Source organism: Perna viridis, chromosome 3 (assembly GCF_037379345.1).
Source record: "Perna viridis isolate PV_CMFRI_1.1 ecotype Kerala chromosome 3, ASM3737934v1, whole genome shotgun sequence".
Taxonomy (NCBI): Eukaryota; Metazoa; Mollusca; class Bivalvia; order Mytilida; family Mytilidae; genus Perna; species Perna viridis.
Genome location: NC_142447.1, coordinates 60,351,348 through 60,366,690, shown reverse-complemented (window position 1 = coordinate 60,366,690; position 15,343 = coordinate 60,351,348). Strand labels below are relative to the sequence as shown.

The 15,343-nt window shown below is 35.3% G+C and overlaps 1 protein-coding gene across 1 annotated transcript; it reads right to left on the bottom strand.

The window, feature by feature from the left end:
• On the bottom strand, window positions 1–12,715 carry LOC148623188 (large ribosomal subunit protein uL22-like). Its single transcript, XM_088573784.1, has 6 exons — window positions 12,582–12,715; window positions 10,831–10,871; window positions 6,277–6,411; window positions 3,729–3,827; window positions 1,451–1,547; window positions 1–172 (listed from the first exon to the last, which is right to left on the bottom strand). The coding sequence occupies exons 1-6, from the start codon at window positions 12,619–12,621 to the stop codon at window positions 24–26; spliced, it is 561 nt and encodes a 186-aa protein (XP_088429910.1). The 5' UTR covers window positions 12,622–12,715; the 3' UTR covers window positions 1–23.
• Between the last annotated feature and the right edge of the window lie 2,628 nt (window positions 12,716–15,343).

Below are 15,343 nucleotides of genomic sequence, written 5' to 3'. Positions count from 1 at the left end.
AACCATTAATTTATTTATTATATTTAATCTCTCATCATCATTTTCTGCTTTTTGAGTTTTTTCTGAGAAACTTTTTTCTTGGTTGGCTCTTCCTCTGTGCCACCTGGTTTTGGTACAGCAACCTCTCTCTCTGCCAAAATTACCTCCACGTGGCAAGGGCTGCTCATGTATGCTAAAAATAGAGAAAAATAAAAAAACACATTTTAATGCCATCTCATTAGTGGTATTGTATGCATTTAGTCTGATGCTAAATGCTTTGCTTTATTGAACCAACTAAAAGGTTACTCTTTATCAAAAGTAGTAATAATTTTAACTAGAGGCTCTCAGGAGCTTGAATCACTTACCTGATTCCATTTTTGCCTTTCAAGAGCTACAAGTCATCTTTCAACCTACTGACCCATGAAGACTTGTAGGTATTATCATAAGGATCATTTCAGCAATTGAAAATCTCTTACTATCTATTGTGGTTTTAGGAGCATTGGCTTAACATCACAAACAAAAGGCTCCCAGGAGCCTGAATCGCTCACCTTGTTAAAACTTCGTCTTTCAAGGGCAATAAATCTAACAATGAGTTGTCTGACAACTTTGATCCCTGGAGACTTTTGAAGGCCTTATAATAAGGATAATTTCAGCAATGAAAGAATTCTGCTAAAGCTAATGGAGATATAATAACTGAAAACTATTGTCTGACCCTTATATTCTATTTTTAGTAATTGCAGCCATTTTTTTGTTTGGATCGATCAAAAATCCCCAAATCGGTTTTATGCAGGATACCCCAAGGAACATTCAAACCAAGTTTGGTTCGAATTGCTCAAGTAGTGTCTGAGAAGAAGATTTTTGAAATAAATAACATAAAAACAGCAAAAAAACGTTGAAAAAAGGGCAATAACTCAGTCATGGCTGAACAGATTATAATGAAAATTTTATTTTTAGTAATGGCAGCCATGTTTTTTGATGAATCAAAAATCTCCACATCAGTTCTATGCAGGATACCCAAAGGAACATTCATACCAAGTTTGGTTCTTAATTAGTCAAGTAGTTTTAGAGGAGAAGAGTTTTGTATAATTGTTAACGACGACGACAACGGACGCCAAGTGATGGCAATAGCTCACATGGCCTTTGGCCAGGTGAGCTAAAAGACCAGATCATAACTTATGACTTTTTGGCATGGCAAGGAACCTTGTGATATGATTTCATACAGATCCATGCACTAATAATGTCCAAAACCAGAAAAAAAATCCCCAATCTAAATTCTTCAACAGTTAGGGTTACAGCCCTACACATGAATCCAAATGTTCTTGACTTAGAACCTTGTACAATATCATTGAAATCCATACATCTTTATTCAAGTAATGGTCCAGAAACAAGAAAGATGGGATTTCCAGCAGCACACCATAATAAATCTGTCATAAAGCATACAGATAACTAGATAGACTTATATTATACTTACGGTTAATGCGACCATGAGCTCTGTATGTTCGTCTTCTCATCTTAGGGGCCTGGTTCACCATGATATGTTCTATCACTAAATGGTCAACATCTAATCCCTGAAAATATTTTAATATTCAGTAAAATGAGAGCATCAAAATTATAAAAGATGAAAAATCAGTGATAAGCATACAGTAAATAAGTACATCTTGTTAATGTCTTTAATGCTTACAGGTCAGTATCTAGGGCAATACAAATCAGGTTAAACTTAATTTGTGCAAGACAGCACCATGACACTTCACAGACAGTATTAAACATTTATTTTCTTCCCACATGCACTACAGTGCCGTAACAATATACTATAACAACTACTACAGACTCTCTAACAGTACAGGTGTAATTCTATAAAGGGCATTAACTCCTGTATGAAGTTGTTGTATAACTTTGAACTTTTAGAGAAATTTGAATTAGACTGATACACATTTTGATAAAAATCTAACTAGGCTTCTGAGTTGTCCATATAGCATTCTATGTAGAAATCTGCCCTACATCATACCAATATCAGGGATGATTTTACAAGGTCTACAAAGTGGAAATTGGCAGCAATATGACCTACTTATTTGCCACAAAACACCTGTGTAATCTTTTGGACACTTCCAAGATAGAATAGCCGTCAATCATGATGATCTTAAAATGACCTGGTAACTAACAGCTGTTCAAACTTTCAAGTTCCATAACTACGAAGGAGAATCAAGTATACAGACCATAAGTGTAGAGTAATACGGGTAATAGGCTAATTATGGTGAGAGAGGTTGAGGATCAATTCTTCAAAATAGATTTTTTTTAATTTATCTGAAATTATTTTCAAGACATTAAAATATAGCCCTATTTTTGCCAAAAATAAGTAAGTCTAACTATCACAAATTTTCCGTAATATTTCACAAAAATCAAAATCCTTTTAAACCTGCACACCTTCATCGTGTGTAGAAATATCCTGTGAAATATTTCAGATGTAGTTCAAAAGCTGGACGAGGAGATAGCCAGACAAGCCATATAGCCCTATTTCTGAGTAAAATGACTAAATGTAACTATCACCAATTTTCCGTAATATTTCACAAAAATCAAAATCCTTTTAAACCTGCACACCTTCATTATGTGTATAAATATTCTGTAAAATATTTTAGATGTAGTTCAAAAACTGTACGAGGAGATAGCCAGACAAGCCATGATCATGTGTAATCTGGACGGATGGACGGACAGGGGTAAATAAATATGCCCCGACAGTTTGTCGCGGGGCATAAAAAATTATTCTGATTATTTCGATTAATCTAGAATCAAATTCATAATCAATTAAAGAACCTTAGTGAGCATGCTCACATACCCCATGCGTCCCCATGTTGGATACTCAAGAAAATTTGTAAGAGTAATGCACGTAGAAGACCCCGATAAAAAAGGAATAATAGAGTTTTTTTTGGCTTTAGACCTTTATCTTTTAACTAATTCTGTTACTCAGAATGGTAAGGCAAACTCCAGACCGTGATTTCTTTGAGTTTAAATAAATCTAAAGCAAATATCATTGTAGTGGAACAAAACGTACACTTGACCTGTGACTTGTCATGGTGCACTTATATACCAAAAATCATGTCATAATCTACAAGCGTTTAGAAAAAAAAAATTCGAAAAACAGTTATTTCTGTGAATTTAGCTAAGTTCAAGGCCCGTAATTTTGGTAAAAATCATCGAAATGGAACCAACATCAAACTTGTCCTTTAACTTATTATGGTGAATTTCTGTACTAAAAATCATGTCAACATCTGCAAATATTTGGAAAAAAAGTTTGGAAAAATGTTATTTCTGTGAATTTTGCTAAGTTCAAGGCCCGTAATTTCGGTAAAAATCATCAGAGCGAAACAAATCGTAAACTTGACCTGGAACATATCATGGTGAACTTGGCATACCAAAAATCATGTCAATATCAGCAAGTGTTCAGAAAAAAAGTCTGGAAAACTGATGATGGACTGACAGACGGGTCAAAAACATTATACCCTTCGCAACTTTGTTGCATGGGTTATAAATAGTAGCATCATAGGCATTATTTGCTTAGATAAATTGGTTAAACTGAACATTACTGGTGGCAGCCATGATCTAAGCTCGATCAACAAAATAGCAAATACGTTAAGGATCTTAGTGACAATTTCCAGAGAAGAAAATCAGTATATGTGGACAAATGATGCATAGTGATGGCAGTAGCTCACATGCATCTTTAGTTCTGAAGTTAAAATACTGCACCATAAGCTAACCTTGTACTCAGCATTGCTTTCAGCATTTTTCAGCAACTGCAGCAGAAATTCTGCACTCTTTTTTGGCCATCTTCCTTGTGTTGTGTTGAACTGTTTAGCCTGAAGAACAAAAAGAACCATCATTAACTTTTATTTTTACCCTGGCCACTGACACAAATGTATTATGCCAATAACATAAAGGTGAACATTACTGCATAAATTTTGATATCACATGTTGTAATTAACCAGTGGGATATTTGGTGTCAAGCCTTACCATGACAATTAGTGTTTTAGATCAGTCTGCTGTAGTTCACAGAAAATAAAGGCCCATACAAGGATTTTTATAATTTTTTTTAGAGTATGCCATTTTTAATGATTTTCCAAACTTGAAACAGTCTTTTCAGTTATAAATATAAAAAGAAGTATAGTCCCATCTTATCCCTACTTTGCTCCTGTTTACGCTATAGAATATTTTTTTTTAAATTTTGGAGATAAAAAATGATGTTCAAACATTAGATTTCAGCTGGAATGTGATAATGGTGCATGGCCCCATGAATCCCAACTACTGGGTTTTGTCTATATAAGCAAGCCCGTGAGCTTCAAAATTCTTGAATTCTCGCTTTTACCCTTTAGAGCAGCTCCAGCTATATCCTTTTTAGTAATAGCAGGTATGATTTATAATTTTATATAAGTTCTGGAAATATATCAGTTCTCCAGGGATGATGAGACTATTTTACACATAACATGTGATGTGAACAAATGCACATCAAACTAATACAACTGACAGATTTGCATAAATTCCAAAAAGATTGCCTTTTCTATCTTAGAAAAGATATGCTTCAATTCAAAGAGGGTCTCCAAGAGCATGAATCGTTCACCTGGCAAACCATGCCCTATTAACTAAGTAAGTAAACATTTTACACTGTGTTACCAATGCTTGCAATAAAATTGCTGAAAAAGAGCATGTATTGATGAAAGCTGCAAGTTCAACTGAGTACCTACGGCACTTTAAAAACTTGAGCCTTCAGTATTTTTTGAACCTCTGGAAAAAATTTGGGCATGAGTCCCCCTGTGCCCTATTATTCCATCGGGTATGAGGGGGCATTAGCCAAGAATACACTTGCTGAAAAAAGAACATAAAATGAAGTTAAATCATGGGTATACAACATTTTAATCATCATCATTCAACTCAGAAAGGCATGTTTACTAATTAAACCAAATATCATTGACATCAAAGCAAGTATAAAAATTAGTGGGAAATTAGCTGCTGTTTTGATAATAACCACCCAGGACAAACTTTCGTCATCACCATTCAACTTAGAATACCATGTTACCTTCAGAAACAAAAACAAAAAAATCATTGGAGCCTGAGCAACTGGTGAAAATGGTTGCAAAATGGCAGCAATTTTTAAAATGAAAAAATTTCAATATTGCCAGTCAACTCAGAATACCATGTTTATCTTATGAATAGCTTTCATCTTCATTATTCTTACATTCTTGAAGAAAAATTAGCAAAAAAGGCATACTGATCCCTATGCTCTACGTTTTTGTTATGATGGCCATGTTTTTTTACCAATGAAAAATTTTAAATCATAAGTTTGTGCAGGATACCCTAAAAAAACAATTATGCCAACTTTCATTAAATTTTGTCACAAAGTTACACATGAAAAACAACAAAAATATCTGTTCAGGGGCCGAACTCCTACATTGGGGGACAAATCATTTTGAAAATTTCTGTATAGGTCCATTTCCTGATGGTGAACAATATTGCCTTCAATCAGAATTTTGCTAACGTCAATATTTTTGAGATAATTGCAAAAAAAACTATTTTGACCCCTATGTTCTATTTTAGTACAACCCACCATGTTTTTTCATGGATCAAAAACCTAAACATTCATTTTGTGCAGGATACATACAGATAGATCTCAACATGCTGAACACTAACACCCAATCAAAATTTGGCTAGACCTAACGGTTTTGGAGATATATGCGAAAAATTCCTGTCTGACCCCTATATTCTATTGTAAGTGATGGCAGCCATGTTTTTTCATGGATCAAAAATCCAAACGGTCATTTTGTGCAGGATACACTTAAGAACAACCATGCTAAGTTTCATCCAAAGCCATTTGGTAGTTTCAGAGTAGAATATGTTTTAAAAATTGTTTAAGACAAGGAAGACGGATGCCATGCGTTGCCCCCCCCCCCCCCCCCAAAATAACCCCAAAAAAACCAAAAAAAAACCAAACCAACCACACATTGTCCCTAAAAATGCTAATTCATTAAAGATCAGATAAAGAAAAGGTACAAAAATTAGCTTCGAAAGTTTGGAAGTATCAAAACTATGAACATTATGTAGAGAAACAGATGTCAATACTACAATAATCAACAAAAAAGGACAACAAGTAGTACTTAGTATAGGAAGGATAAAATCTTTTCAGGTATTTTCAAACATGGCTGTTAAATAAAATAAGCCACTTCAATTTGTAAAAGTAAATTGTGAATGTATCTTAAAAAAAATTGTATTACTTGAACATCTACAACACTTCTGCTGACATTTAGTGGTGCTTACTTGTGCATGTCTACCAACACAGTGACAGAACCTTCTGAATGGAACAATCTCCTTTTTACCAATCACATTCTTCAGGTATCGTGTGGCTCTCTTGACATGCATGTGTTTGATGGCCTGGGCAGTCTCTCTTGTGTTCTGAAATTCATTTCACATCATATGTAAGCAAACAGACCAAAGAATTATAAGCAAAAGAACAAATGCTGTTTTATTTTAAGTTCATAGAAAGTTACTTTTCACATTCATCATAGGAATAAAATTAAATCACAAAATATCTGAATTCTTCAGACATAATAAATTGTTATCAGCAGTTCTGTTCAGGAAATCAGAGAAGACTTAGTTTTTATAACGTAAGTTCACCTACATTAAGGTCAACCCTACCTAATATACCAAGTAGAGAGATCCTAGATTAAGGTCAACCCTACCTAATATATCAAGTAGAGAGATCCTAGATTAAGGTCAACCCTACCTAATATATCAAGTAGATTGATCCTAGATTAAGGTCAACCCTACCTAATATACCAAGTAGATAGATCCTAGATTAAGGTCGACCCTACCTAATATACCAAGTAGATAGATCCTAGATTAAGGTCGACCCTACCTAATATATCTAGTAGATAGATCCTAGATTAAGGTCAACCCTACCTAATATACCAAGTAGAGAGATCCTAGATTAAGGTTGACCCTACCTAATATATCTAGTAGAGAGATCCTAGATTAAGGTTGACCCTACCTAATATACCTAGTAGATAGATCCTAGATTATGGTTGACCCTACCTAATATATCTAGTAGATAGATCCTAGATTATGGTTGACCCTACCTAATATATCTAGTAGAGAGATCCTAGATTAAGGTCGACCCTACCTAATATATCAAGTAGAGAGATCCTAGATTAAGGTCGACCCTACCTAATATATCAAGTAGAGAGATCCTAGATTAAGGTCGACCCTACCTAATATATCAAGTAGAGAGATCCTAGATTAAGGTCGACCCTACCTAATATATCAAGTAGAGAGATCCTAGATTAAGGTCGACCCTACCTAATATATCAAGTAGAGAGATCCTAGATTAAGGTCGACCCTACCTAATATATCAAGTAGAGAGATCCTAGATTAAGGTCGACCCTACCTAATATATCAAGTAGAGAGATCCTAGATTAAGGTCGACCCTACCTAATATATCAAGTAGAGAGATCCTAGATTAAGGTCGACCCTACCTAATATATCTAGTAGATAGATCCTAGATTAAGGTTGACCCTACCTAATATATCAAGTAGATAGATCCTAGATTAAGGTTGACCCTACCTAATATACCAAGTAGACAGATCCTAGATTAAGGTCGACCCTACCTAATATACCTAGTAGACAGATCCTAGATTAAGGTCAACCCTACCTAATATACCAAGTAGATAGATCCTAGATTAAGGTCAACCCTACCTAATATATCAAGTAGAGAGATCCTAGATTAAGGTTGACTCTACCTAATATACCAAGTAGAGAGATCCTAGATTAAGGTCAACCCTACCTAATATACCAAGTAGATAGATCCTAGATTAAGGTCAACCCTACCTAATATATCTAGTAGATAGATCCTAGATTAAGGTCAACCCTACCTAATATACCAAGTAGATAGATCCTAGATTAAGGTCGACCCTACCTAATATATCAAGTAGATAGATCCTAGATTAAGGTCGACCCTACCTAATATATCAAGTAGATAGATCCTAGATTAAGGTTGACCCTACCTAATATACCAAGTAGATAGATCCTAGATTAAGGTTGACCCTACCTAATATACCAAGTAGACAGATCCTAGATTAAGGTTGACCCTACCTAATATATCTAGTAGATAGATCCTAGATTAAGGTCAACCCTACCTAATATACACTACACTCAATGACATTTATTTCTCAAACACTCAAGTCCGACCTGAGTGCAACTCGGTGTTACACCAACATTTTGAGTTTACCACCCAGATTCCATCTAGCCAACACCGACAATTTGTATATTGTAACAGTCATAAAATTTAATGAGGCATAATGGGGAATTCATTGTAAGATATGATGTATATTGTGTTTCTGTTTCTCAGGTAATTCGGAGCAGTTAAGATAAAAAAAAATTAGTCGTGTCATTACAAATTCCACATCATCTCTTTTTTTTATATTTTGTACATGTTTATCATTTGTTGATGTGGTTTTTTTTTTCATTTACAGCTACATCCAATGAGTGGGAGATATCATGTAGAAATACATATACAGCTACGTCCAATGAGTGGGAGATATCGTGTAGAAATACATATACAGCTACGTCCAATGAGTGGGAGATATCGTGTAGAAATACATATACAGCTACATCCAATGAGTGGGAGATATCGTGTAGAAATACATATACAGCTACGTCCAATGAGTGGGAGATATCGTGTAGAAATACATATACAGCTACATCCAATGAGTGGGAGATATCGTGTAGAAATACATATACAGCTACGTTCGATGAGTGGGAGATATCGTGTAGAAATACATTCTGCTTTTTCTTGTTAATCACCAATATTTTACCGCAACCTTTCGATATGTTTTCAAACCTTTTTAGGAGTTGAATTATTTTCATAATATGATTTTTGTATTGCCATATTTTATGTACATGTATTCATTTATTTCTGTAGTACATGTTGTAAGGACTGTCACATTTTGTATTTTCAGTATTTTACCCTCTCCGGAGGTTGGTTCATCAATAAAGCTTAAAGAATTATCAAAACTTCTTCTCTGTGTGACAGAACAGGACAGTCATCTAGTATGTATCAACGATAAATATTTATTTTACAATTTTCACGTTTTATCTTTCATACCACATGCTAATCATCTCAACCGCTGTTTTATTGTACCGACGCCTTGGATTTAAACTGGACAACCATATCTAGTATCAATTTCGGCGATTGGACTAAGAATTTTCACATGTCCTTCGGACTCCCTTGTGATTTTCTGGGGTTCCAAATGAATTTTGGGACCAGTGACCAGGGAGCTCGAGTACTAACGTCCATATTGTCGGCGAAGATCAATGAAATTAACTTCACCATGCTCGGTGATTTTTCGCCAAGGTTGGTGGTTCTACGTACTCAGTTAACAACTGGAATATTCAATGTCCCAGCTGGGTGGGTGAAACACTCACATTTCACTGTGAAAACATCCGTCTGACAACGTGTTTCACAGACTAACACGTATTTAAAACTCCGACTTGAGTGTTAGAGAAACACAAGTCCCTGAGTGTAGTGTAACTAGTAGATAGATTTTCCTAGTTTTTCCCAAGGATGACCTTGAATGGACATACTTTGGAATTTTAATAAAAAAAATATGTCACTGAACTTGATTTCGAGATAAATGAGCCTTAATAAAGGCAATTATTTTACATTTTATATGGATTAATTAGAGAATTTTCATGTAAAGAACAATTAACTGACATTCTTTCATATTTCAAAAAGAAAACTGGGGTCACCAAACTCTTTTTCTTGTAATATTAAAAAAAAAATAAAATTCCCATTACATTTACATAGAACATTTTCCTGCCCATTATCTCCCCTTGAAAAAGGGCTTTTTACAAATAATATTTGTAATTTTCCATGCAAATATTTGTCAAAAATTCTTTTCAAATAACTTACACAAACAGGTACTATTTCTACACCATTAAAAAAAGACAATCAGTGCATATATATCTGTATGATTTTGAAATGTGACAGAAAATAATGCTCCATGTAATAGGTACATTGTACCTTAATATAACAAAAATAACCAATAAGGAAATCCAACAGTAAATTAAAATGTACATATCATTTGCCAAACTTCCATCTGTGCATTGATTTGTTGTATGTTTACTTTTTAAGTAGCAGTCTTTATGATAATCAGACACGAGGTGATTCATGCATGTCAAAAACCCACACATTTCACTTTTATATCACATTCAGAAACAGTTACAGTCCACATAACCAGTGTCATTCAATTGTTGCACTTCGCCAGAGTTATTTCTTGATTTGATTGATTTTAGTGGGAGAATAAAGCGTGGTTCTCTCCAAAGTACAGATCTAAATACAGAATGGACTAGTGTCACATAAAAATATAGCATATATAGACCACTGTTTATATAGTTGTTTTTTTCTTTATCATGAATCATGAATGACTGGTCCTTAATTCATTGCAATTTAGTAAAAAATTAGGTCTTTCCAAAGGAGATACTAACGCAGTGAAAACGAAATTCTGTCGCATTAATGGACAGGTCTGGTGAAAAATGCTTGATTTCTGGACAAGATCTCCCATGCTGCTCTGGAATCCAGTTTCGGTATTTTCACTATTTTTTTTCAATTTCTGGTTGTTCAAGGTCATGACATAGGACAATATAGTATAAGTTTCACCTCCGACAAAATCTTTTGAATTATTCAGTCCAGTGAAAACTGGTCCAGTCAAATGGATTTTTCTTGTCCACAAGACAGAATGTACTGCAAATTTTTTTAAATTTCACATTCTCTGCAAATGTATGTTATTACATTCTTTTGTGTATGATTAAACTTACCTTAAAATGAACTCTCAAGTATGACCCTCTGGCCTTGGCCGCTAATGACATGGAAAAAAAAAAAGTATTTTGGAATTTGCATACATGTACATCTCAAAGCTTTTATTTTCGTATCATATTTAATATCTACTGCTGCCATACCTTAAATATGTAATGAAGTGTTGTAAAGAAGCAATTATTCCAGACTTTAAAACAGAATATTTCAATATGATCAAAATGATTTTGTTTGTTTTTTTTTTATTGATTTTATTTTGTGTACTTGGGTGCTTAATTAGTGGTAGTTTTTTTTTAACATAACTGAGGTAAAGAAAAATCTTGTGACTTTTGGGAGATGTTTCAGAAGGCCAAAATTACTGGCAACTTTGGCGAGGCCTGATGTCACCGCTCTGCCCTTATATGCCATCTAAGTAACTATAAATTGTCCTATCATATTCTGACAAACTACAAAAATGAAATCTATTGAATATTCAGCTATTTTTAACAAACACTAAGACAGAATATGGAGTTAACTTAAGTCAATAATGTGCAAATAGCAGTTATAATTCAATCTTGTGTTTATTCATCAGTAGTTTAAAGTTGCTTCTTTCATTGCTTGAAATAAAATGTTTCGTAAGGACTGCAGACTGAACCCTGAGCAGTTGGGGCACAACTTCAGAAATAAATCCAAACCTCCCTTTTGGGGCCCTTTGGGAGTATGGCACATTGTAGTACATCCATTCCCCATTTTTTTTGTGGTCATACAAAAACAATCCCCTTTCCCAGAAATTCACTCACAAAAAAGGGTCACAGACAAAAATGGCTGGGTTGCCATAAAGTCTATAAAGAGGAAGTAGATGCGGGGCAGACCTGAAGTATTCAGAGATGGTTTTACAATGTCTACAAACAAAACGGAAATTGGCAAAATTGGAAGTAAATTTCCAGTAAAAACAGAATTGTAACGGTAAAATCCAGATTTGAAAAAGCAGAAATCTGCTAAAAAACTGAAGAAAATCATCCCTGAATATTGGACCCTATACTGAAGTTGCGTACCAAATATATTGTGACTGAAATTTTTAATTACTGAGAAAAATTTCACTTATAATATATGTTCCCTGCCCACCTGACCTGTCCCGTGCAGGTCCTGGTGTTAAAAGAATAGGCCTGCAGCAGCACTAAGCTTGTCGTAAAAGGCGACTAAATAGTGCTCAGAAACCTAGCCGGGGGCTAGGGCGCTCTGCCCACAGAGCAACTGGGATGTGTGCCCCAGGTGGTGGAATGGGGTACCCCTGGCGTGTTACATGCTGGGGTTGTCAGGCTATAATATGGAAAACCTGACCGCAAACCATAGTGGTGCGCCGTGTTGGGAAAGATGCCACGTTCCTCGCACGTTAAAGAACCCTGCTGTGGTATTCGATAGGAGTAGGAACCTTTGCGCTCCGCCACAGGAGGCTAAATTGCCCGACCTTACCCATACCCCCTTTTTCCAGTGGCAATCAAAGTTTGTCGACCATATTATCCTTGTGTCCCATCTTTTTTTTCATTTCGTGTTCATTTTATCATCCATTTCATGTTCATCGTCTGAATATAGCTGAAATATTGCTGCTCGGACGTTAAACCCAACAAACAAACCCACCTGACCTACATTCACCATTCTATAAGCTGATTTTCACCAGTGCAACCCAGCTAGAAATTGGTCAAATATGTGAGATAAAAAAAAAATCAGCTAAAACACTGTACAAGACCTTCTAGATAAAGTAATAAATTTAACTTACATTTAGTGGGATTTTCTGGTTCTGTTGCGTAACGAACCATATTGCTGAAACAGAAATCACTTGATATTTAGACTAGATCTGGTTCACAAACATAACAATGTACACATGCTTGCAAAGCAGCAGAACAATGAATAATACTACTGGGCACATTATCAATTGACTTTAGTTTCTTTCATGTGTTTGTTGTGTGTCTATTTACCCTATCTAATCATATATTCTTCGGTTTACCTACACAAGTGGATACAGGAGCCCTGAAATTGTTGGTATCGGATATCTTTGCCCTTTATACATACTAGAACATACGTAAGTTCATTAAAGTGTACAAGTATGTTTTACTCGGAAAAAAATTAGAGAAAGAAAAAGTATTAGAAATATGTTCACATTTTCAAAGAACATCAGTTACTGCATTGAGAATATTAGGGGTGGCTGTGCATTATAAATCTTGAATCTCTTCTTACTCATTACAAAATTATATTACTACTGTATGTTGGCAAAAAAATCATAGATTTATTTTGTATTCATTCTTTTGACAGTAGAATTCACAAGCTAAAGTAACTAACAGCATCTTATTTAACAATCCAATATACAACCTTATCCAAGTTTTAGTTTAATTGGAAATTAAATTATGGGTCTTTTTCTGTCTTATCATTGAAACTACTACAATAGAAAGTTTCAAATTTAATAAAACTTTTTTTCTTGTTGTTGCTGTTATTCACAATCTCAATAAATGGATATCATATAGAATTTAAATAGACTAAAGGCCAGCTGACCTTAATTGGTAAGGATGGCTTTACTTTAGCAACGCCCCATGCAGGTCCTGGTGTAAAAAGAATAGGCCTACAGCAGCGCTAAGCTTGTCGTAAAAGGCGACTACATAGTGCTCAGAAACCTAGCCGGGGGCTAGGCACTCTGCCCACAGAGCAACTGGGATGTGTGCCCCAGGTGGTGGAATGGGGTACCCCTGGCGTGTTACATGCTGGGGTTGTCAGGCTATAATATGGAAAACCTGACCGCAAACCATAGTGGTGCGCCGTGTTGGGAAAGATGCCACGTTCCTCGCACGTTAAAGAACCCTGCTGTGGTATTCGATAGGAGTAGGAACCTTTGCGCTCCGCCACAGGAGGCTAAATTGCCCGACCTTACCCATCCCCCTTTTTCCAGTGGCAATCAAAATTTGTCGACCCTATTATCCTTGTGACCCATCCTTTTTTTTCATTTCATTTTCATTGTCTGAATATAGCTGAAATATTGCTGCTCGGACGTTAAACCCCAACAAACAAACAAACAAATACTTTAGCAACACTATTATCAACTGCTTTCATATTGAAATGACATTACTGACTTTTTGTTATCCAACATTATATGAAAGAGGCCCCAATTACATATATATCTAATAGCAAACACAGCTCAAGCTGCAACAAAGCCGCAGCAAGAGCAGTGAGCTCTACAACAACTTGCACATGCAAGTCAGCGGGGCTCACAATGATAAAACCAAAATTCATTAAAGATAAAATTTGTTTAACAAAAATAATCATTAAAATTAAGATCCACATAGATTGTATTAGAAACATACTTGAAATTAGAAATCAGAGTCAACTGGAAGCTTTTTTGGGGCTGGAAAAAGACCAGCTACAGGTCATATCCTCATTCAGACAACACAGAAGAATTATTAAGCTCTTGTTCAGCCAGTACACCAGATAAAGTTATAATCCATATGCAATGGGTGAGAATATTTCTGTGGTTGGGAAAAGTGGAAGGTGAACAATGTGTTATCAGTACATGGTACAAAGATGCTATACAAACTATCAAGACGAAGTCAGTGCATTTATCAACGCATAGCATTTATTATTAATTGCCAATGCTCACTGCACACTGTATTTTGCTTGTTGAAATTTAACTGCTGGTATTCGATCTATTTATAAATGCTTTTGGTTCTTCAGAAGAAGTCAAAACGCAAGACCCTCTACTTTCCTTAGGGAGGTCGGTAGTGCGTTTATCGATATTGCGAGAGCAGAATTCTCAATTTTGAGTCAACTTTAACACGTTAGAAAATGGTCAAAAATCCATTGCATGACAATAAAAAATATATGTAATTCAAGTTGAGACATTTCTCTTTCTAAATATACAACTTTCATTGTTATTGGAGTTGATGGTCATTTGGTACAAACGTTTGAAGTGACGATACTTTGAGAAAAATGGCCGTCAGAAAAACAATGTGTCAAAGATCATACCTATTTCAAAATTCATTCCGCAAGCTGTTACTGGACCCATTTTCTTCATTTATGGCTTAATTTTTTGGAAATATCTTCAATTTAGATAATCCGGTTGTGGGGCTAATTTTATGGTTCAAAAACATATTTTTTACGTAATTTTAAGGAAAAACATGTTGAAAAAAAAAAGTTTTTGCGTACCCGGAATGCACTGACAGTCGGATTCCGAAAATTTAATCCTTTCAGCATCCATCCGTAACCCTGGTTTCAGAAGAAAAAACAATAACAGCTTGGGGAATCGACTGGATATTAGGGTGGTCAGGGTGTGGTTTTCACAAAAATTAAAGCGGGACCGGTTATCATTCTTGCTAACCGGATATTACTGATCCGCCATAGCTTCTGTTAAGATTTTCAAACACTTGTGGAAAAATGCCTTTTAAAGACTGTTTTCTGGACGGATTTTTGACTGGTGGTGCAGACAAAGATGGACCTAGTTTCCTTGGTACCCTCTGATTACAGGACTTGTCATTTTAGTGGCAAGGAGTCCTGGGG